General features: G+C 36.1%; 2 protein-coding genes and 1 pseudogene across 6 annotated transcripts; 2 read left to right on the forward strand and 1 right to left on the reverse strand.

Moving 5' to 3' along the window:
- Positions 1–1,429: 1,429 nt before the first annotated feature.
- Positions 1,430–9,069, forward strand: LOC104737347 (mediator of RNA polymerase II transcription subunit 16). 4 transcript variants are annotated; one of them, XM_010457509.3, is made up of 16 exons: positions 1,430–2,229; positions 2,300–2,368; positions 2,470–2,558; positions 2,653–2,765; positions 2,892–2,993; positions 3,346–3,436; positions 3,640–4,236; positions 4,425–5,043; positions 5,140–5,219; positions 5,552–5,634; positions 6,080–6,316; positions 6,702–6,873; positions 7,210–7,709; positions 7,890–8,066; positions 8,164–8,538; positions 8,647–9,069. In XM_010457509.3, the coding sequence occupies exons 1-16, from the start codon at positions 1,904–1,906 to the stop codon at positions 8,791–8,793; spliced, it is 3,777 nt and encodes a 1,258-aa protein (XP_010455811.2). In that variant the 5' UTR covers positions 1,430–1,903; the 3' UTR covers positions 8,794–9,069. The 4 variants fall into 4 exon arrangements, with proteins under 4 accessions (XP_010455811.2, XP_010455809.2, XP_087338047.1 ...); XM_010457507.3 differs by having other exon boundaries at positions 1,469–2,229; positions 7,207–7,709; XM_087481921.1 differs by having other exon boundaries at positions 1,540–2,134; positions 7,207–7,709.
- Positions 9,070–11,895: 2,826 nt separating this feature from the next.
- On the forward strand, positions 11,896–13,988 carry LOC104737349 (sphingolipid delta(4)-desaturase DES1-like; annotated as a pseudogene). Its single transcript, XR_015578340.1, has 2 exons — positions 11,896–12,211; positions 13,010–13,988. The product of XR_015578340.1 is annotated as a sphingolipid delta(4)-desaturase DES1-like (transcript).
- A 133-nt stretch (positions 13,989–14,121) lies between these two features.
- LOC104737351 (uncharacterized) lies at positions 14,122–20,322 on the reverse strand. Its single transcript, XM_010457512.3, has 18 exons — positions 19,960–20,322; positions 19,838–19,865; positions 19,612–19,712; positions 19,240–19,443; positions 18,888–19,131; positions 18,353–18,528; positions 18,188–18,270; positions 17,815–17,887; positions 17,319–17,384; positions 17,085–17,127; positions 16,580–16,719; positions 16,110–16,322; positions 15,907–15,991; positions 15,480–15,774; positions 15,109–15,376; positions 14,774–14,999; positions 14,457–14,671; positions 14,122–14,366 (listed from the first exon to the last, which is right to left on the reverse strand). Exons 1-18 carry the CDS (start codon positions 20,083–20,085, stop codon positions 14,217–14,219), a joined length of 2,736 nt encoding a protein of 911 aa, XP_010455814.1. The 5' UTR covers positions 20,086–20,322; the 3' UTR covers positions 14,122–14,216.
- Between the last annotated feature and the right edge of the window lie 3,871 nt (positions 20,323–24,193).

Here is a 24,193-nt window from a genome sequence, read left to right on the forward strand (position 1 = left end):
ATAAATTATGTATAATTTAGAATTATAGAACAGTTATGAAAGAAGAATATAAAACAAAGATATTGAAGAATAATATGAAAAAGTTATTTGGTTTGGAGTTATTTGAGAGGATAGAATAGTTATGAAAGCTCAACTTTTGAGAGCAAGAGAATCAAAAAACAAATTGTTTTGCTATTTTCAAACTATAGTGTTGTAGTATACTCTATAACATGTCATAAAAATAACCAAAAATTTCTTTACGTTTTCAATTTCTAGAAAATATGCATAATTTTCATTTGAAAATCTTATAGATTGTTAAAGTACGACAATTAATGTCACTAAATCATGTATATAAGTGAATTTATCTATTATACTTGTAATTTTTCATCAATAAAGTTTTCTACATAATAAAATTTTAATTCCAAAACTATAAAATTTATAACATCCAAATACAATGCTAATCTTATTGTTTATAAATCATCTCAACTCATATATTTCAAGAATTTTAACAATTAAAAGTACCTTTGTAAATTAATAATTATTATTTTATAATATAAATTAAGATAATTTACTATAAAATATTAAATATTAATTTATAGATTAATATCACTATAAAATAATAAAAGACCATGGTCTCAACATTATTAATTTATAGAGGTTTTACTTAAGTGTTAAGTGTATGTTTTTTTTTTTGACAACAAAAGAATCAGCGCATAAGAGCCAATTAGGTGGAAAATTATTCACATACAAAACAATGTGCGGCGATGTACGCGCTTGGCGTGCCAAAGAATCCGCAGCTATATTCGCATTATGAGAAATTAAAGATAAAGAGAAAGTAGAAAACTCCTCCCTGTCCATCCTGATATCGTCAAGATAAGTCGAGAACGCCAGCTAGTTTTGAGGCGAAGACACCATCTTCACTAAATCTAAGCAGTCTGTGAAAAACGTCATATCCCGGTAGTCATGTCCAATCATACAACACATAGCCCAAATGAAAACTTTTACTTCAGCATGTAAAGATAATAGATTTCACCGGTAATTATTAGCACCAATAAGTGATAAAGTATCCTCGTTCGACGTACAAACCTATCTTGCACCAGCAAACATATCACTAGGTTTCCAAGATCCATCTACAAATCTATAATGGTGTTAAGTGTATGCTTTTTTGCTTTACATATTCTCCAAAATGTTTTTAGAAATAAATGATTTTTTTGGAAAATTTTATTAGTTGGCTAGTTGCACAAGATTTTTATAAATATGAGGATATAATGGTGTTTAAATGATATTAAAGCATATATGACTAAACATAAATATAGAATGCATAGATGGACAATATAATTCAATTATTTATCTTTTATTTCTAATTTCTCCTAATATCATAAGATCAATTATCCAAACAACTTGTCTTTTTTTTTTCTCTTAATTTAGGACGACAACAACATGTTATGCCAACGTACATTATTAGATCTAAAACGCAATTTAAAAAAGAAGGGGTAAAATTGCAAAAACAGAAAAAAAGAGAGGTAATAAAAAATAGAGAGAAGAGTCGTTTGCGGATTCACTTTCACCGAGTTTTTTTTTGTTTTCTCTCTTCTCTTCTCTTTCCCGGCGAGGGACGAACTGTGTGACTCAAACCCTAAAAAATCAAAATTGAATTTTTCGTGATTTTGATTTTGACTTTGGTCTTTGGTGTTTGTTTTTTTTTTTGGAATTATCTCCGCACTAAGTCAGTCTCTCGTTATATAAACCCCACTCGCAGTTTCGTCACTTCCTCTCTCTCTTTCTAACGCAACAGTGCTTTCTGTCGCCTTCAATCGCGACTTTTTTTTGTCACTCTCTCTCTCTCTCTCTCTCTTTCTCTCTCTCTCTTTTTCTCTGATTTTTTCTATTAAAGTTAGGGTTTTGTTTATATATTCTCGCTGACATGAATCAACAACAAAACCCAGAAGAAGTTTCTTTGGGTAATAACAACGGTGGAGACATCGAGACTCCAGCTTCTAAGGTGGAGGAAGAAGAAGACGAACAATTAGTAGTAGAGCAGAAGCAGGAGGAGACTGTCTCTACGGATCCAATTGAGGAGAAATCGTTGGAGAAACCAGCAGAAGCAGAGAAAGAAGACGATAGTAGTAATAATAATAACATGGAGGTTGATCCTGTGAGTCCAGCTATTGTTTTCTGTGTTAAGCTTAAACAGCCCAATTCCAATTTGCTTCATAAGATGAGCGTTCCTGAATTGTGCCGTAACTTCAGGTTTTTACTCTTTCCCCATTGATAATTTCACTCATCAGTTCCTTCTAATTTTTCTCCATTTCTTTGTCAGTGCTGTTGCTTGGTGTGGTAAATTGAATGCTATAGCTTGTGCTTCCGAGACCTGTGCTAGGATTCCAAGGTTTTTTTTTTTTTTTGTTAATTTTGTTTGTCTTTCTGTAATTATGGAGATTTCTTAGAGATGAATTTATCATCTTTATCGATTCTTCTTATCTGTTTCAGCTCGAAAGCAAATCCACCTTTTTGGATCCCAATACACATCATGATACCTGAACGCCCAACTGAGTGTGCTGTGTTTAATGTTGTGGCAGGTATTTTGATATCACTTGCTTATTTATGAACTTGGTTACTCTAGTAACTAGAGTTTTTGATTCAGATTATGATGTAGTTTTTGTTTACGTGTAGACTCTCCTCGTGATTCTGTCCAATTTATCGAATGGTCTCCCACTTCTTGTCCTCGTGCGTTACTCATTGCTAATTTTCATGGACGGATAACTATCTGGACGCAGCCTACTCAGGTTAGTGCCCCCTGATCTCTGGGATTTACTGTAATACTTCTGTATCTTATTCTTTTAATGTCGCACTTGTTTCAAGATGTTTTACCAACACACTGAGATTATCTTTTGTGTGGATTGGTTTTGCAGGGTTCGGCTAATCTAGTGCACGATGCTACCTCCTGGCAGTGTGAGCATGAATGGCGTCAGGACATTGCCGTTGTTACAAAGTGGCTGACGGGGGCTTCTCCAGTATGTAATTTAAGTTTTACTTATCTGCCATTCTATCATATGCATGACATGTTTGTGCATTCACGATTCACGAGTTTATTAAATTTATAACGGAGATGGAGAAACCACAACTTCCTGGAAATCCCAACTCTCTGTTTCGCGACATTACTAGACTCCTAAAAGATATTCCAATTTGCATTTCTATAATGATCGGCATGAACACATAAGGAATGAGTAACGGATAGATGATACTGCCATTGCTAAGTATATGTTCTGAAGGACGAATATGATATTTTTTTCTGGCCTTCTGGTTTACTGCTCTAGTTTTATCCTAGTGAATTTATTCTGTGTTTTTTTCTATATTGAAAATCAGTATAGGTGGTTGTCCTCCAAGCCAAGTTCTGGTACGAATGCAAAGTCAACTTTCGAGGAGAAATTTCTCTCGCAGAGCTCTGAAAGCTCAGGTTTACTTCTACTCACCTTTCATGGCTCATATTTTGACATGTATTTAGAACTATGCACTTAATTATGTCAGTCTCTTTGACATACATACATATATATATATATATATATATATGTATGTGTCAAGATCAATGCAACATGATATGACGTTAGTGCATTTTCCTCCACATTCTGTGACGGTTCTGATTTTGATCATTTATTGCAGCTCGGTGGCCCAACTTTCTCTGTGTATGCTCTGTTTTCTCATCCGGATCTGTTCAACTTCATTGGTCCCAGTGGCCTTCTAACCAGGGAGGCACTACACCAAAGTGGTTTAGTACAAAGAAAGGTCTTTTAGGGGCAGGACCTAGTGGAATAATGGCTGCTGATGCTATTATAACGGACAGTGGTGCCATGCATGTAGCAGGAGTTCCAATCGTAAACCCCTCAACAATTGTAGTATGGGAGGTGACCCCTGGCCCTGGAAATGGACTTCAGGCAACTCCAAAAATCTCTACAGGCAGTCGTGTGCCACCATCCCTTAGTTCTTCTTCTTGGACAGGATTTGCTCCTTTAGCTGCTTACTTGTTCAGCTGGCAAGAATATTTGATATCTGAGATAAAGCAAGGGAAGAAGCATACAAATCAAGATTCTAGTGATGCTATATTGCTAAGTTGCTCACCGGTATCCAATTTTTCTGCTTATGTAAGTCCAGAGGCTGCAGCTCAGTCTGCAGCAACCACAACATGGGGATCAGGAGTTACTGCTGTTGCTTTTGATCCAACTCGTGGTGGATCAGTGATAGCAGTTGTTATTGTTGAAGGTATTGTTTGTATCCCTCTCTGAACCTCATACAGTTTCCATGATAGAATAAACATTTTCCGGTTTGCATTGAGTTGTTGGCGAACTATATAGAAATGCTCATATCTCATTTTTTTTTTTTTTTTGGTGGTGAAGCGCAACGGCTTCAATCTGTTGTTTAGAATAAATGCTAATTGATTGCGTCTGCAGGGCAGTACATGTCTCCGTATGATCCTGATGAAGGTCCCTCAATCACAGGCTGGAGAGTACAGCGCTGGGAATCTAGTGTTCAACCTGTTGTACTGCATCAGATATTTGGAAACCCAACTTCTAATTTTGGTGGACAGGTCCCCACACAAACTGTCTGGGTATCCAGAGTGGATATGAGCATACCACCGACTCAAGATTTTAAGAATCATCAAGTAGCTGCAGCAGGACCAAGTGTGGATGCGCAAAAGGAGCCTGATTCTGGTGATTACAAGGCTAACAAGGTTGTTTTTGATCCTTTTGATTTGCCAAGTGATATTCGTACACTGGCGCGGATTGTCTATTCTGCTCATGGTGGTGAAATTGCGATTGCTTTTCTTCGTGGTGGAGTTCATATCTTTTCTGGTCCAACATTTTCACCCGTTGAAAACTATCAAATAAATGTTGGATCTGCAATTGCTGCTCCCGCATTTTCTCCAACAAGCTGTTGTTCGGCGTCTGTATGGCATGATGCTGGTAAGGACTGCACAATGTTGAAAATCATCCGTGTTCTTCCTCCTGCTCTTCCACGTAACCAATCAAAGGTTGATCAATCTACATGGGAGCGTGCAATTGCTGAGAGGTATGTAATATCTGGTATATATTGTCTACCGCGTCCGCTTGCAAAGGAACTTATATAGTGACTTGAGATATGACTCCGCATTTTTTTTCGTAACAGATTCTGGTGGAGTCTTTTGGTCGGAGTTGATTGGTGGGATGCAGTTGGCTGTACACAGAGTGCTGCAGAAGATGGGATAGGTATACTTTAGTGCTAAAAATCTTGATTGGAATGGTATTTTATTATCTACAGTCATAAAGAGTTGATCTGTAGTTATGGAACAGCCATTGTATTTAAATTTTCTTAGAAAATGATCGTTTATATTTTAGCTTCGGAATAAGTTCTGGTTTTTAATGGCTGAGTATCGTTCAAAGAACCTTTTCTCTATTTTTTTTTTTAACCTTGCTGTAAACTGAGCTTTGAGTGATATAACCTTTAAGGAGCATAGTGGTTCAAATGTTATACTGTCTTGTTTGAATAATATACGGCTGGAAGCATCGGATGATGTGTTTCTTTTTCTTGATGATTACAGTTTCACTGAACAGCGTGATTGCTGTCATGGATGCTGATTTCCATTCCCTTCCTTCAACGCAGCACAGACAACAATATGGACCTGTATGTTTTTCTAAACCCGTACCAACTCTTTTATCTTTTCTCATTTCTAAATGTCTGAACTGTTCGCATCGCGGACCGTCCATTATGTCTTTATAAAACTTTTTTTTCTGCTTGTTCTTTTTTTTTTCTTCTGGGTTTTTATAAGAAAGCTACTCTATTCCATGCTCGCCTATTTGTGAATCTGTTCAGACCGTTCATCTGTTCTTTTATCAAGCCACATTTAAAAAAAAAAAAAAAGAGAACAACTGCCTGTAGTTAATCTGATATTGGATTATATGAGTAGCCAATATAGATACAATGCATCTGATTGACTGATTCTTAGACGCTGAACAAAATCTTGGCAGTCTATTGCGGTTCTTTGTGTTTTTATTTATTTAATTTTGCGTTCTTTCCATTTAGGTTGGTTGCACTGTTTGGTAACAAGTTGCGTTTTTATGGTTTTCAGAACCTAGACAGGATCAAATGTCGGTTACTTGAAGGAACCAATGCTCAAGAAGTTCGTGCGATGGTTTTAGATATGCAAGCAAGGTTGTTGTTGGACATGCTTGGCAAAGGAATTGAATCAGCTCTTGTGAACCCTTCGGCGTTGGTTTTTGAGCCATGGCGAGCAGATGGGGAGACAATATCAGGCATCAATCCTGAGGCAATGGCTGTTGATCCTGCTCTTGTTTTAAGTATTCAGGTATCTCTGCCTCCACGTCTAAGGATCATGTTCTAGGTTTTTTCTTTTATGATATATGGAAATTTAAGGATCATGAATTGGGGAGATTACATGCAGTGTTTTCATTTAAAGAGTTGTTACTCTTTGCTGTGTTAGTTTGCCTGATGTATATTCAAAAATCAGCCAACACATGTTGTAACATGTTGTACGTGTATTAGATTTGGTTATTTGGGCACTATTTGAAGACAATTTAAATTAGAGAACTGTGTAGTCGACCTTTATTTTCTGATCAAAGATCTCAATATCATTGAATATGAAACAGACAATACACTATCTTTATACACAAGTTTGGTTTCCTGTTGCAAAATTTTCTGTACTCTTAATTCCTTTTCCGCTTCTTTTACAGGCTTATGTAGATGCTGTTCTTGATCTTGCTTCTCATTTCATTACACGTTTAAGGCGCTATGCGAGTTTTTGTCGGACTCTTGCGAGCCATGCTGCTTCTGCTGGAACTAGCAGTAATCGCAACGTAGTTACCACTCCCACGCAAAATGCATCATCTGCTGCAACAACTCAGGGTGAGTATGCCATTTAATTTTTTCGTGTCTAATTTGCTCCAGCATGACAAGAGGGGGGTTGAATGGCATAGCGGTAGAAATTTTCATTCCCGTGCGAGTTGGTAATTATAGGAATCACAGGTTTTGTTCTAGAATTAATGAATATGAGATGAGCTTCTGAAGTCTAGATATTCGTCATCTCTGTAAACAATAGCGTATTGTCCAGCTATTTTTCTACGTACGTTATGGGAGGTACAACTGGTTATCTTTGTTGTTGGACTTGACATATCTCTTCTAGTTCTAGGGATGCAGTTGAGGTATATCCCAACTCTGACGAGTCACTATATCATGCAGCAGGCCAACCTACTACGACTACCACAAACTCAAGCGGAAGCACACACATGCAAGCTTGGATGCAAGGTGCCATAGCGAAAATTAGTAGCTCGAATGATGGAGTACCAAACTCTACTCCAAATCCAATCAGTGGTTCAGCTACCTTCATGCCAATAAGCATCAATACAGGAACATTTCCAGGAACGCCTGCTGTTCGACTCATTGGGGACTGTCATTTCCTTCATCGGTTATGCCAGCTGTTGCTCTTCTGTTATTTCCAGCGGTTGTCACGATTTCCCCAGCGAAATGCTGATGTTAGTTCACAAAAACTTCAAACGGGTGCTACCAGCAAGTCGGAAGAGGTCAACTCTGCTAAACCAACTCCGGCTGTGAACAGGATAGAGGAAGCCCAGGGATTCCGGGGCTCTCAGTTGGGTGCTGGAGTGAAAGGGATTGACGAAAATTCTGCTCGTACAACAAAGATGGGTTCTGGGAATGCCGGTCAAGGATATACTTTTGAGGAGGTTGGCACCTGTATTCCTGTGTCCTCTTTACTCTTATACAATTATCCGTGGAATCATTTTGTTTTCTACCTCAAGAGTAGTGACTTCGTAGATTTTGAAACGATGAAAACATTGCCATGTTAATGGTACAATAATCTAGAAATTTTCTTGTAATGACAAGGTATACTTCTGAACTTCCAGGTGAGAGTTCTTTTCCATATACTAATGGATCTCTGCAAGCGAACATCTAGTCTTGCGCATCCCTTACCTGGCTCTCAGGTAGGTAGTGGAAACATCCAAGTTCGACTGCATTATATTGATGGAAATTACACTGTGTTGCCCGAGGTGGTAGAAGCAGCTCTTGGACCACATATGCAGGTATTCTGTGTTTTACAGCAACAGTATCTAAGGTATTCTGTGATATTCTTAGATATCTATTTCTGGTTTCTCATAAGATAATTTGCCGTAAAAACAGAACATGCCTCGCCCAAGAGGAGCTGATGCTGCTGGTCTTCTACTTCGAGAATTAGAGCTTCATCCGCCTTCCGAAGAATGGCATAGGAGAAATTTGTTTGGTGGTCCTGGATCAGAGCCCGAGGATATGGTCCCAACCGACGATGCTTCGAAGCTGAGTACCTTAGATCTGCTTGATACAAGCTTTTCCGGAGTATCTGAGGGATACAACAGAGTCCATAGTCTTTGGCCAAGAAAACGCAGGATGTCTGAAAGAGATGCAGCTTTTGGTTCAAACACTTCTGTGGGTTTAGGTGCATATCTTGGAATCATGGGTTCTCGTAGGGATGTTGTCACGGCGACATGGAAAACTGGTCTTGATGGAGTTTGGTACAAGGTTACTCTCATATATTTCCCTGAACATTTCTTTACAGTTGTAATGTGAGAAAAATTCTTTTGTCACACGACTCACACTTTAGTAACATGATCGTCGTTCTTATTGCAGTGTATAAGATGTCTAAGGCAGACATCTGCATTTGCTTCACCGGGTGCTTCGAAGCAGTCAAATCCGAATGAACGAGAAACCTGGTGGACCAGCCGTTGGGTTTACTGCTGCCCCATGTGTGGTGGCACGTGGGTCCGTGTTGTATAGACGGGCAAATGAACTGCCCATCCACTACGTATACCGGTTTTGATTGGATAACCAGAAATTCAGTAAAAGGAGCAAAGTGTGTGAGCCAAATTCCCTAGGTTAATAGTGATTTATTAGACTTTGAGTTACCTAAAGAGTTGACATCTGTAAAAAAAAAGTAACTTGAGTCAATAATACATTATAAGATATTCAGTTTTTCTTCTATTTTTGTATCTTATTGTCCAATAATAATTTCCTATTTTTTTATTTTTATTTTAACAGAAATAATTCACATAATATGATTCTTGAATTATTTTACAATTTGATTTTAATATAATAAACTAAAGTATATTTTAATATATAGAATTTATAAATATCTAATTATGTATAGAGAAATAGCTGAATAGATATTCGTTTGAATAAAGAATTATATGTATATTTAAAATTATAATTTAATTAGCTTGAAGTTCTTGTCATATATTTATATTTCTCGTAACTTTGAATTTTTTTCTGTTTAAAACAAAAAAATTAGTTATTTATTCATGATGAATTCATGAAATTTCTCTCTATCTAATATTTTGTAACTCTCATATTAACAATCATATCCATGTTTTAAGGCACTAAATTTTAATTAACTGCAATTATTTATTTGTGTTTATGTTGACATTTTTGTCACCTCCATAGTATTTATAGTATTGCATTGAATGATTAATAACAATTAAAAATATAATAAATAATAAAAGATATTAATATTTAATTATTGCATTTTTGTAACTCTTATATAGTTTATTTAACTACTATTACTATGAAATATGAACTGATATAAAGATTGGTGCAAAAACTACTACCCAATTAAATAATAGATTTCTATTTACAATATGATCATAACTACAATTTTCCTAATAAATAGCAAGATACACATCTCACTATAATCTCATAATTTTGTAAATTATTTTACTAAACACAATTTTATATTTTTTAGTATTTAACTAAACATTGTCGTAGGTTATTTCAATATATATATATATATGTATGTATATATATGTAGCATATGCTATTATGTTTATAAAAAGTTCCACATATGTGTATGATATATATATAATATGCAAGGCATTATGACTAACTAAAACGACAACATTTTTTAGTCATTTCGTAGCAACCACAACACACCCAAAAATGACTAAAACGATATCGTTTTATTTGAAGTCTAGGTATGAAAAAACGTTTGACAAATAGTTAGAGTTGATTTTGGTTGTTTTCCCTGTAAAATATGATATATATATATATATATATATATATGATATTTTTGTTTTAAAATATGATGAAATATTTATTTTTTCTATCATCTAAATCGTCTTCATTGTTAACTTTTTTGAGATATTAGTATTGCACATATATTATTCATATATTATAAACATAATGATGGATAGTTTTATTTCAATTTTACTTCTCATCTTAAGATATGTAGTTTATTTCCTATTTTATTTTAAGATAAATAATTCACGTGAAGTTATTATGTAACTATTTTTCCAATTTCGGTTGACTTATTAATATTATTCTAATCATGTATATAATATTAATATTATTAATTTATTTATGAATATATAGTTATATATTCCCTATGTTCCTAATAGTTTGATGTTTAGCATTTTTCACACATATTAAGACAATGGTGTATATGATTAATATCTTATTTACATTTTTTATGATTTATTACTTTATTATTTTGGTCATCTCATGCATATGTGATGATTTATTTTTCTGACATTTTCTCTACTTTTCTACTTTTCACCTTTTTAGTATTAAAAATATTTAGAACATCAATCTTTAGACATTAAAAATTTTCTAGAACATCAATTTATCAGGGACAAAGAGAGTATAAAATATAGTTTGTATTAATTTATTTAAACCAAATTGATGTGAATTGTAAATAATATAAGAAATAATATGTTATCTCCATTAGCCTTATGTAATTAGGGGGTTTTTTAGCAAGTGCTTTAGATTTTGTTTATGTTATCTCATAAATTTTGTTTTAGAACATCAATGTAAGATAACCTAGGGAATCGTCACTTAAACCAACGGTCTTTCTTAACCTTTTTATGATATATCAATCAAAGATTTACTAAGCTTGGCGTTCTTCAATTAGTCATTCCTCATTTAGTTTCTTTGCAACAAGCCAACAATAAATCCCCTTACGAGCTGCACGACAAAAAAAAAAAAATCTCCTTACGAGCTATTCCATATTCACTTTTATATTTCTTTCTTAATTAAGCTCATTTCAGCATTGTTGAATTTAGAATTCACACAATAAACTTGTTTGAGTGAAGAACAAATAAACTTAAAGATCTTTTTCTAAACACTGGATTAAAACTAGAAAATAAAGAGGGGTTAATCTCTTGAGATAGAAGTTAGGGCTTTGTTCAAGAACATGGAAGAACTAGGGTTCTTGTATTATTTACAAGGAGGATGTACTCCTTTATTTATATGAATGCATTGATTATAAAATAAGTCTATTTTCCTTAAATCTTGGATTGAACATATGGTAAATTTCCTCTTTTGATGATCAAGTCGGGTTCAGGGAGGCGGTTGAGTGAGTTCGTCGGGCTTCTGCTTATAGGCCCTTTTAGCTATCCCAAAAAAAGGGTTCCTCGGTTTAGTTGATGTGCAGAGTTACTCGGTTTACCTTTGGTTTAGGTTGGTATGTCGTGGGTGCAAAATCCCGCACGAACAAGCATGAATCCTCAGTTCTTTAGATTCTCCTACGTTCGTTTGTACAAACTTATTTCCCTTACAAAATTACAATCGACGACACATACAAAAGAAGAGGCAAGTAGGCAACTGTATGACATTATTTTTTTTACGTGATCCGAACATTTTCTTGAGATTGTACGGATGAAACAATACTTCAATTGAAGCATTATGATAAACATCTAAAGAAACAAACTTCAAATAAGTTTCCAGTACAAAACGCCCCATCCAATTATAGACAAAGAACCAAAATTCAAAAAAAAAAAAAAAAAAATCAATTAACAATTGAAAGGATAAAAATCACTAATTATAGTTAAGAAAACCCCGCAAATTATTGAGTTATTCCAATGAAAATCTCTCTACAACCATATCTCCTAAATTGCACCACACCATTCTTCAAAACTAATTAATTAACCTCTCTCTCTCTAACTCTCTCCCGTCGTCACACCGTGAAAAAAAAAAAAGAATAATCCGACGGGAGAGACGAACAAAGGAATAAACCATAATGGGGAAAGGAGGACGTGAGAAGGTATCATCAAAGGAAGAAGACGGAGAAAGAGAAGGAGTCATGGCTACAGATTTCTTTTGGTCTTACACTGATGAGCCTCACGCTTCGAGGAGACGTCAGATTCTGTCTCGTTACCCTCAGATTAGACAACTCTTTGGTCCTGATCCATGGGCTTTCGTCAAGGTCCTTGTTCCCTATCTCTGTCTATTTCATTTTCGTTCTTGGATCTATGATCGTGTTTTTAAAAAACATTTTTCTCGTACGGCTGTTTTTGTTCTTGGTCCTCTTTTTAAGATTGTAGTTGATGCATGAACGAAGGTTGTTGATGAAACAAACGAATCTTTAAAAAATTTGGATACGTTTCTATCCTTTGAGCTTGGGATCCATTAACCATTAATTAGGGTTTTTAATATATATCGGCATTAGTTTTTTTTTTTTTTTTTGAGTTAGTTTGGGTTTTAGGGTTTTCACGTTTCGGAGTCCGAACAACTGAATTTTATTTTGGTTCGAGTTCAGATAAAACTATATTTTGTATAAATTAAATAAACTATAGAAATCAGTATCATCCATTTTTAGTATACTATATTTTGTATATCTATTTTCCAGGGTTAGAAATATTAAATATTAAAATTAGATATTAAAATATCGACTTAAAATATTAAAATTAGCATAAAGTTTTCTTAAATCGTTAGGGTTATTATAAAATTTAGTTGGTTATTTCGGTTAATTTGGTTTCGCCTTATTTTTTTGCTACACCCTTTCTAATCAAATATTTTTGGTGAAAACTTTTGTATTCACTTGAATCAAATACTGAATTCCCGGTCTAGAGTATATGAATGTCAACGTGACAAAAGGATAAAGAGTATATGAAATGTCACATTCACCAAAATATTTCAAAATCTTTAACTTGTTTTTTGGGTTTTTTCGCTTGTTACCTTAACTCAAATGCATAACCAAATTTCTATTTGCCTATATATACAGATCACGTTAGTAGTAGTTCTTCAACTTTCAACAGCTGCAATCCTTCACAACTCAGGATGGCTCAAGATTCTAATCATTGCTTACTTCTTTGGATCGTTCCTCAATCACAATCTCTTCTTAGCAACCCATGAGCTAAGTCACAACCTCGCCTTTTCAACTCCTGTCTACAATCGTTGGCTCGGTATTTTCGCCAACCTCCCAATCGGCGTACCAATGTCAGTAACTTTCCAAAAATACCATCTCGAGCATCATCGGTTCCAAGGAGTAGACGGTATTGACACGGACGTTCCTACTTACACAGAAGCTCATTTAGTAACCAATATATTTACCAAAACCATATGGGTCTTCTTACAACTCTTCTTCTACGCTCTTCGTCCACTCTTCATCAAACCAAAACCACCCGGTCACTGGGAGTTCATCAATTTCTTCATTCAGATTGGTTTAGACGTATCAGTTGTTATCTTGTTCGGATGGAGATCGTTCGCGTATCTAATCCTATCCACGTTTGTTGGAGGCGGGATGCATCCAATGGCGGGACATTTTATCTCAGAACATTATGTCTTATTTGTATTACGGTCCATTGAATCTGTTAACGTGGAGTGTCGGGTACCATAACGAGCACCATGATTTCCCGAGGATACCGGGAAATAAGCTGCATTTGGTGAAGGAGATTGCAGGAGAGTACTATGAAGGTTTGGAGTCATATAAGTCATGGTCACAAGTGATTTACATATATATTATGGATAGAACAGTTGGACCTTTTAGCAGAATGAAGAGGAAGCTCTCAACTACACAGAAGTCTGACTAATTTACTTTCTTCTTTTTCTTCTAAACTTATACATTTAACATCAAACTCTGTTTTGTATGAGGGGTTGTACAATCGTTGATTTTTGTACCTTGGAGAACAAATTTGTTATATTAGGTCTATATCACTATAATAGAAAACCAAAAGATATATGAAAATGGTCTTTTAAATTTATCATTTAAGAGTTAATCATATGATTTAGAATGGCTTAGGTTTATACTAAACTAATACTTCTTCCGAAGGTTCAGAACAACAGCAACATTTTTTTTTTTCTGACTACATCTCAAATCTCAATGCAAACAAGAGAGGGTAATAAATATATTATAAGCTTCTTCAAAACTGCTATTTTGTGAAAAACAGCGCCACATAAAAAAACAGCAATATGTTTGTTAATGAGCATCTTCAAAACTGTGAATTGATAAGGAAGGTAACTATGCATCTTGTGCTCTGGAAAAGCTTATCCATTTTCTGCCACACCAAACTCTGAGTTTCTAAAAGCGCCTTTGCCTTTTCTTGTAAACTTGGGTGGCACCTTATGGTCTCACCGTGTATCTGTCGAACAAATAAAACCAAGTTTTGATAAGAATCATCATTCCCACCCCGAACAAAAAAAAGGCAAAAGGTATCTGTAATTTCATTTACCTTGAGAAATAATTTCACAACCGCCTGCATAAACTCAAAGTCGTTTTTGCAAGAGATCTCGTTGATGAAGTAATCCAGAAGTTGCCCAATCGATATAAACTCCGGTCTTTTGATGATCTCTTCAATATCTTCTTCATCTATGATTTCCAGCATCCGTAGCTCCATATCGAGAGCTGACGGGGATAAACTCTTTATGTAGTTGGTAAAATCTAAAACTGCAAAAAGTACAAGCAGCTCAGAGTCGTATTGCAGAGCATAAGTCAAGGAGAAAAGCTTTTGCTAAATCTGTAAAACTTAAAAACAAAGACCTCACTTACAGTGTTTTGAATCCCATGATGATTTGAGAAGTTTTGAGAATGGAGATTCCAATGCATCAAAGTTCTTCATGTTATCGTCTTTTTTATTCTTTTCCTCATTCTCCCCATCAGCAGCTTCCGAGTCATTTGGCTTGAATAATATATCTCCAGAAAGCGAGGGAATTGAGGGCAAGAAAAAAGGAGCCTTTTCAGGTTTTTTGGGAGGCTCTATTGGTTTATTGCGAGCCTATGAAACAACATCAAACATAATTTGCGATTAATTTCCACAAAACAAACTGGCAGAAGCAACAACGCGAATAACATCAATAAAAGTTGAGAAGGGAGAGAACACAAACCTTTATTATATCCAAGTTGATCAAACTCTGCCATTGGCTTTTTGGCAATAGAGACAGAGTAACAAGTTCTGGGATCTGCTTAGGGGAAATAGAGAAACTGCTAGCTTGTGGAGCTCCAGAACTTTCTAAAACTTGCGTCTCCATATCATCATCATCAGCTTCAGAAGATGTCAACGCAGAGACTGAAGGCAATTTAACATTTACGACATCTTTCCCACTAGCATAAGAATCAACACTCGGAAGCCCAGAGAACATGGATTGGTTAACCCTGACAGATCACAAAGGGAGATAGTGAACTCGCTAAACTATTACTGAGAAATTGTAATTGTAACTGAAAGAAAAAAGAGTGGAAGATTGATTTGAGAACGTACCACAAGTAGACCCCGTTCTGATCAGAGTGGGCAGTTGCCAAAACGTCCATATTTGGTGATAAAGACAATGCTGTTATTGGTACATCGACATGCACTCCATCAATCTGCTTTGCCAATATGACATCCCAAATTCTAAGACTTCCGTCCATGCTAGATGAGAGGAGCCACTTGCCATCCTCACTAAAGCACATATCCGTTACTCGGTCTGTATGACCTCTAAATTCACGAACCATCTTTAGCGTCACAACATCATACAAACGGATAACAAAATCATCTGCCACCGTAGCCAAAAGACCTACCAAGGGACAAGGATGCAGCAAAGTCAGAGACAATACAGTGGTGCCCTAGGAGAAAATGACTGGAAAAACATACATATGTGAGACCGTACAAGCGAAAAAATAAGTAGGGTAAGAATAAGGAAATATACCATTTACACGGTGGTAGACAATTTTAACCAATGAACATCCAACATCCCACCGGGACTTTAATTCCCGCTTTTTGAAATCCCAAACCTGTATTACACAAACGATATATTACAGTCAGTTTTGAGTCATACCCTACAGTCAATGTTAAAGGTAGCCAACTAAGCAATTAATTACTTGAAGGATGAACAAATAAATCTTAACAAACCTTTATGTCCCCATGATATCCTGCACTTATCATGAGTGTATTTGTGGAGTCGCAAGCAACTCCAATAACTTCTCCGTCATGGGCGTACCTACTTTTCTCTGAAATATCGAAGTAACTACCCCGGCTGATTCCAGATTGGAGGTTGAATCTCTCAATCCATCCACCCGCTGTTCCGACTACTGCAAAGTTTCCACAGGCACTGATTGCACATGCCTATCAGACAAGCAATTTTTTAAGAGTTCAACAACCATAGAAAGAAAACAGTATTGCTAAAAGAAGATGGTACCAAGAAACCCTGAAAATTCTAGAAGGAACTAACTGTAACTAAACTTATTTTTTATGAGATTGGTTATTCAAGAGGGTCAATAATGTAAAGTCTTAAAGTCTTAAAGTACTAACGCACATCTACTTTTCTTGTTAAGAATAGTGATAGAAGTCAGAAGTAAGCATAGTCAATTTTAATCTTGAACCTTAATTGGTGTTGGATTCTCAGGGCATGGTTTGAGGATATGCTCTCCAAGAACAAAGTTCTGAAGTCTCCATACATATGCTTCTGCTGTATCCATATGGCAAGTAACAACATTGCACCAGTCACGCTCCCTAATTTCAGCTTCAATTTTTGGAAAGAAAATAATTACAGTCATTAGGATGGATAATCAGAAAATAACAAGTTGTGGGTGATGCAATTTTCTCGTCAACAACGTGCAAATTCATAGGACAACATAAGATAAAAGCTAAGCTCCACTTCACAAAAAGGTACTTTCTCTAAGGGGATCAACCAATAAACGATTGCTCTATTGACAGAGAGACAGCCACTTTGGATCTAATTACTACACAACACATTTTGTAGAAATTAATTGGTTTCAACCTATAAGTCTTGTTTTGTTCAGACATCATAATATTAAGAATGTGATAGAAAGAAGCCAAGCAACATCGTTGTATGAAAAGTAAAGATCAAGTTATATAGATAAGTACCGCAATCAAATGAAACAACAGGCTTCAATTTAAGCTCTTCGTCCTACATAGAGAAGAAAAATAATATAAGCGAAAAGTATACAATTTCCAAGCATACATGTACCTACGAACACGCAAAATCTAAACACAGTATATTAGACATAACATTTGATAAATTGTATCAGAACCACTTAAAAGCATGCTAACTCGCCCTTTTAAACTTAAGAGAAATCATAAGAAATTATCAGGCTATACCTTCAGTCGGAGTTTTTTGGCTCGCCTGGATATGTGTCTTTGAGAAAGCTCTCTACTTTGTTGCTCCTGATGAAGTAATTAATGTAAAGTACAGACAGTTATTGTCAATGGACATCAGATCTTCAGGAAGAATCACAAATTAATAAACAATAACTCAAAATTTTAAAAGACCAATCAGATTCATGAAAAAAATCAGACAAACACGAAGCTGAAAAAATTCCCATCAAAAGAACTGTAAGGTATGGCGAGTATAAGACAAGAAAAAAACACTTAAGTGACATCTAACAAAAATACCAGCCAATTTTGTAAACTTTGCATCTAAACCAGTACATGATGAGGAAAATGATTATTAATCACTTGATATGACAATACTGAAATTAGTGATTGTAAAGCGACAATTGAATAGTCAATGTCTACAATATAGCTCAATAGTTTTGTTATCTTTGCAAATTCATAATCCTGATCTAGAACTTACTAAATCTGTATCATATCTTACTTGGATGACCGAGAACAGGCGGAAGGCACGATCCTGGCCAGCAGACAAAATGTGCCGTCCATTAGAGTAGAACCTACCACATACAGAAGTCAAATAAGATTAGGAGACCTTTTAATGGCATGCCCACGATATAGACACCATGAGGAAAATTCTCTTTCTAAGAAACACATATTCATCACTATAAGAATAGCCAACTAGCAGAAATTCATCAGTGGTAAGTTTTAAATTATCAGGATGATCAAATATTAGTTACTTTAACAATGTATAGGGATCATAAATGCTACTTACACACCAAAAAGTAAACAAATCTCATAAATAAATAAGGCAAAGCTAAATGGAAATTCAGTAAGATGCGGACGTCCAAGCTAATTACCTGATACACAAAGGAGGAGCACTATGCCCAGAGCGGAAGCGTAATAGGCGAGGATCAGAATCATTTGTGTCAAATATCCACATCTACAAGTATGAGGAATAAAAATATTATATTTGGCATAGTGGATGAAAATAAATTCAACAGGTAAGAGAAACCTCAGCTTACTTTGAGTGAGTTATCTGATGATGCACTCATTAGCACGGGCTCATTTGCTAAAAAGTTCAATGAGATTATAGAACTGTCATGTGCATCCCTTATGACTGACTGAAGCCTCTTTTTGTTAAGATTCCAGATGCTTATGACACCAAAGGAACCTCCAGACGCAAGAAGAGGACGTCCATCTAACATGACAGGATACACATGTTAGCATTGGAAAGTGGACATATGTACATATTTCCCTCTACATCAAGAAAAAGCTACTAGTACAATTACAACTTAGACTCATGAATCTTTTGAGCTTGAAACACGTGTGAACAATTCTAATTCATGAAACATCGAGTGCATAGATGGTAAAGCTATGTCTGCAATGGAAAAATAAATATACAGCTCCACTGAAAGACCAAGGGGAAGACAAATGTTTTTGGTCCAGAAATGATTGACAAACTATAATTTGCTGCGAAATCTATTTGAAAGGTATTAAAACCAAGAAGCACTCAAGGATTTTAAATTAAGAACTACAGGACTAACGTGTTTAGTTTACCTGTACTGAAAGACAAAGCAGTAACAGCACCTCGGGCAGCGTGTTCAAATGTTACGATCTCTTCGTCCAATTTAATGTTATGCACATGGATCTTTCCATCAGCACAACCAATGGCAACAACATCCAGAGCAGGGGACGAAACACAACTGGTGACAGATGAACCCCAACCCTTGAACTCATAGAGCATCTTCTTAGTATTTATGTTCCATAGCTGCAACGGACCCTCTTGGCTCCCTACAAGAACCTACCATATGGTTCCAAGGAAGAGAAATTTGAAAAAAGTTATATAGTAATGTCAACAAAGGACACCAGAAGAGAAAATAAAAAAAACTCTGAACCAAGTAGGACTAACCTTGTTCAGATAAGTATCTGGATGAACAATAGAGCTCGGAGTAAACTTTCCAGTAAGCTGAAGATTTCCAGTGGGAGCTAGATGTTCTTCGATTCCTTTGAACGCCCAAATGAACACATTTCCTTCAACATCAAGACTTAGCACATGTTCTCCAAACAACAGTAGCAGGTCAACTTTAGCAACATGTTTGCTCCAAGTTGCTACCTGATACAAATCCACAACAATTCTAACTATTAAACTCATAGATATAAAAAGCAGGAAAGCCAACTTAACTAAAACCACAATGAGAAATGAGAAACAAGATAGTTGTAGAAATCAAGAGTTTTCAAGTTGCTAAGCGAAAGGACATGCTCAAAGTTTAAGTTTTTTTACCTGATGAGCACGCCTAAAGACAGCGATTTCATTTCCAAAAGCAGCAAAAGTGTAGTCTCGGTAAGAAGCTAGAGCTCTAATTTTTTTTGGGAGTTGAGGACCTTAAGATAACACCAAATTAACCAAATTAGACTATTAGAAAATCAAAGCTCAATGAAACAAACCAGAATGATACTAACTTAGACAAAAAATTCAATCTTTAAGTTTAGGCTTCAGAAAAACTTACTGATAATGACAAGATTGAGCTTGGCACACTGCAAGCAAACGGAAACCAAATTAAACAACGAATCGAATGAATAACAAAAACACGCAAGTGAAACTAATGAAGATGAGGGGGGAGTTACTTACATTATAAATCTGAAAAGCTTTGCCAACGCTGACGGTGGCGAAGGTCTCGGTACCCAATCGCTGGACGGAGAACGGAACCGTACTGGTTATGTAACCTATTGCTCTAAACGGTTCGAAGATTCCCATCTTCGAGAGTGTAATGCCGCTTCGAACAAGAAATTAGGGTTTCTACGGAATGATTTTGGGATTAACAAACTAGTGATTGTAGGAAGAGAGAATCGAATAAAAGAGCTTGAGAGGGAAAACGCGGCGCAGGAGCCATGGGGAGACACAACAAACAACTCCACACAAAAGGGGTTTAGGGTTTAACGAATTTTTTTTTTTTGTTTTTAACGAGTGCAAAGTTCAAACATTTGGTTTTCCGGTTAAGTGTCGTTTGGTTTAAATTTTATTTGAATTTTGGTTTGGAGTTAGAACTGGAATTTTTTTTTTTGTTCAAATTGGTTTGGAGATATTTTGGTTCGATTAATTTGGATTAGTTATTGAATAGGAATAATGGATTTTGGTTTATGTTCGATTGCAGTTTGGTTTTGTTTGTTCACAGTCTCGATTCTCGAAGCTACCTTAAGCCTGGTTTTAAATTGATCTTTCATTTGATTTGATTTTTAAGACATTTTGGTTTGATCGCATAATGGAGTTTAATCTCAGCCGTTGGATCAAGCTTTTTCTTTGCTCCTATAAATTGTGGATTGGTTCAATTAAAAAAAATTAGGCTTAAAAAAAAATTCTGGGGATCGATCGGTACGGAGCAAAAAAACACACAACGACGAATTTATGTCGAAACCAACCAAGAACAGAGTCTACTACGATTATTAGAACCAACCAAACCAACCAAGAACAGAGTCTACAAATACTAGAACCAACCAAGAACAGAGTCTGGGACTTTGAAACAAAAAGAGATGGAAAGAGAAAACCGATTCAGAGAGGAGGGGAAGTGCTCTTGTGATCAAAACGAAGTGAAACTCTGTTTCCCTTTCTCTCCTTCTTCTTAATCTTCTTCTTCTCTCTCATCTCAGCATGTTGGATCTCCCTCTCCTCCAATGCATCATGATAGGCTTGGTCGAAAATTGAGGCTGAGTAGAAATCCACATACTCCAGCCTCAGTTTTCGATCCTCAGCTTCCCAAACAACTGGGTGATGACATAGCCTTGTCATCACTTTGAGCCCAGCCTGAAATAATTTAAGAAAAAGCAAGCAGATGAGAACAAACCAGATAGAGAGCAAAACAGGGGAAAACAAAAAAAAATACACGACAGATGGTACCTTCTGATCCCCGCCGTTGGCCTAAACAATCTGGAGACGTGTCTCCAGCTCCTGGAGAAAACTGATGAAGAAACATGCTATCAATAAAACAGAAAGAGAAACCGAAACAAAACCCAAAAAAAAAAAAAAAAAACACTTACGTTGCTTTGAAGAATTTGCTCCTCTTTTGAGCGAGCTCCAGCACCTTCTCATGTTTTTTTATTATCTTACAGAACGTCACAACATTTTTCATCAGGGTGGATTCACTCATTGCCGCCATTTTTGTGTGTTTATTGTAAGAACCGAGAGAGCAAAAGATGAACAGTGAAGAGAGAGAGACTTGTCTTATATAAAAAAAAGAGAGTAGGAAGGTGAATCTGCGGACGTGAATTTTTTTTTGTTTGTTTTAGTTTTGTAGAGCGAGTTTGCGTCCGCGGCTCAGAGAAAAAGTTTTTTTTTTTTTTTTACTTTTTTAATTAATGTCTCTTTTTCTTCCTCCTCCTTCGTTTTGGCGTGGGCGAGTCTCATTAATTCTCATCCATGGGTTAATAATTTTTTTTTTTATTTCACCTTTCTTTTACTATAGACCTGATGCAGCGATGCTCAATTGCAAAATTATCTGACTTTTCCATGTGGTAAATCGATAATGGGTGTGGTCTTGGTGCCAGTCTAACAAACAATCCCTTTTGCTAGCCCTCCCTTGAACACTCCCTTCTCTCCAAAAGTACTTTTGTAGTACACAAGGGTAAGAGTTCAAATGTCTTCGTTTGGTAAATAAGTTTGTCTTCGTTTGGTAATAAGTTCCCTCCTTTTGTGTCTTTTAGTTAATTTTATTTGCGTTCTTTCTTTCCATTTAGGGTTGGTTAATAATCAGTTGTGTGTGTGTTTGTGTTTTTATGGTTTTCAGAACCTAGACCGGATAAAATTGATGTCGGCTACTTGAAGGGAACCAATGCTCAAGAAGTTCGTGCGTGCATTGGTTTTAGATATAATGCAAGCAAGGTTGTTATTGGACATGCTTGGCAATAGTAATTGAATCAGCTCTTGGGAACCCTTCGGCGTTGGTTTTTGAGCAGATGGGGGGACTATCAATCAGGCATCAATCCTGAGGCGGTTCTGGGGAGGTGAGTTGTTGCTCTTAATTTGCTGTGTTAGTTTGCCTCATATATCTTAGTTTTGTACTTTTTTATAATCAGCCAACACATGTTGTACGCGTATTAGATTTGGTTACTTGGCACTATCTGAAGAAAATTTAAATTACAGAACTGTGTTAGCGATGGTTATCGTGTGTAGTCGACCTTTATTTTCTGATCAAGAATCTCAATATCATTCAATTTTGAAACAGACAATATACACTATCTCTATATCCAAGTTTGGTTTCCTGTTGCAACATTTTCTCTACTCTTAATTCCTTTTCCGCTTCTTTTACAGGCTTATGTAGATGCTGTTCTTGATCCTGCTTCTCTATTTCATTACATGTTTTAAGCAGTGCCGGTCCGGTATTATTGAGTGCCCTACGCACAATCCGGTTTAGAGGCCTTAGAACAATTTTTTTTTTTTACCCTTTATATTAAAAACAAACTATGAACACTCTATTTAATAGATTCACACTAAAAGTTAAAAAATTTTATCCAAATTCATACTAAAATCTGATTTTTCAAGCAAGAATCTATTTATTTTCTATAAAGTTGAACATTTTTCTACAGATTTGCTTAGATAAAACTTCAAAACAAGGCCTTAATTACTAAAGAAAAAAGGAAAAAAAATTTGGGACCCTAAGCCTTCGCTTGGGTTGCTTCCCCTCCCGGCCGGCCCTGGTTTTAAGGCGCTATGCTAGTTTTTTTTGTCGGACTCCATGCTGCTTCTGCTGGAACTGGCAGTAATCGCAGCAGCGTAGTTACCAATTAATCCCACGCAAAATGCATCATCGTCATTGAATTTTTCGTTTCTAATTTGAATGGTACATAGCGGTAGAAATTTTCATTCCCTTGCGAGTTGGTAACTATAGGAATCACAGGTTTTGTTCTAGAGTTTAATGAATATGAGATGAGCTTCTGAAGTCTAACAATTCGTCATCTCTGTACACAATAGCGTATTGCTATTTTACTACGTAGGTTATGATAAATTTGCTGTGAAAATTAAACAGAACATGCCTTCAGCCTCGCCCAAGAGGAGCTGATGCTGCTGGTCTTCTACTTCGAGAATTAGAGCTTCATGCGCCTTTCTGAGGAGAGAAATGGCATAGGCGAAATTTGTTTGGTGGTCCTGGATCAGAGCTTCGAAGCTGAGTACCTTAGATCTGCCTGTGTCAAGCTTTTCCGGAGTACCTGAGGGATACAATACAACAGAGTCCATACATAGTCTTCCTTCGCCAAGAAAACGCAGGATGTGTGAAAGAGATGCAGCTTTTGTTACAAACACTTCTGTGCATATGGGTTCTCGATCGTAGCAGGGATGTTGTCACCGCGTGATGTAGGATGAGATGGTAGTAGCACGTGCGGAGTCAACGATAGGAAGACTAAGGTGTGAGGCGCGTGAAGTTAAGCACTTAAGCTAGTGAAGGAATAAAAGAGGTGGATGTTCGTCAACGTTACGGAAATAACGCTGTTTGTCTGCTAACTCATCCTAAAAGGTACTTGTTGGCCACGTTTTCTATTGTGCAAGTTTATCTGATATTTGTAATCTTCTAGAACTTCTTTTGGTCTCGGTTGTTTCATTGTTTTGATTAGGGTTGGGCATTAGGGTAACCCGTTCGGGTTCGGGTATTACTCATTCGGGTTCGGGTAAACGGATTTAGAAAAATAGAACCCATTGGGTATTTTTAGATATATGGGTTTGGTTCGGTTTGGGTACTATCGGGTTCGGGTCGGTTTGGTTTACAAATTTTAGAACCCGATTAGTACCCGAACTACCGGGTACCCGAAAAAATATAATTAAATTTAAATAAATTTAGTTAAATTTTGACTTACATAACAAAATATTTTAGATATTT

The sequence above is a fragment of the Camelina sativa genome, chromosome 13 (genome assembly GCF_030686135.1).
Source record: "Camelina sativa cultivar CO46 ecotype springtype chromosome 13, ASM3068613v1".
NCBI lineage: Eukaryota > Viridiplantae > Streptophyta > Magnoliopsida > Brassicales > Brassicaceae > Camelina > Camelina sativa.

Coding starts and splice junctions, on each gene's coding strand:
- LOC104737347 (XM_010457507.3), top strand. CDS start 1,904: ATGAATCAACAACAAAACCCAGAAGAAGTTTCTTTGGGTAATAACAAC. Junction 3,437..3,639: donor GCAGAGCTCTGAAAGCTCAG/GTTTACTTCTAC, acceptor CATTTATTGCAG/CTCGGTGGCCCAACTTTCTC. Junction 5,044..5,139: donor GAGCGTGCAATTGCTGAGAG/GTATGTAATATC, acceptor TTTTCGTAACAG/ATTCTGGTGGAGTCTTTTGG.
- LOC104737351 (XM_010457512.3), bottom strand. CDS start 20,085: ATGGGAATCTTCGAACCGTTTAGAGCAATAGGTTACATAACCAGTACG. Junction 18,529..18,887: donor TGCTTTGTCTTTCAGTACAG/GTAAACTAAACA, acceptor CTGTCATGTTAG/ATGGACGTCCTCTTCTTGCG. Junction 17,385..17,814: donor GCCTGTTCTCGGTCATCCAA/GTAAGATATGAT, acceptor TTACTTCATCAG/GAGCAACAAAGTAGAGAGCT.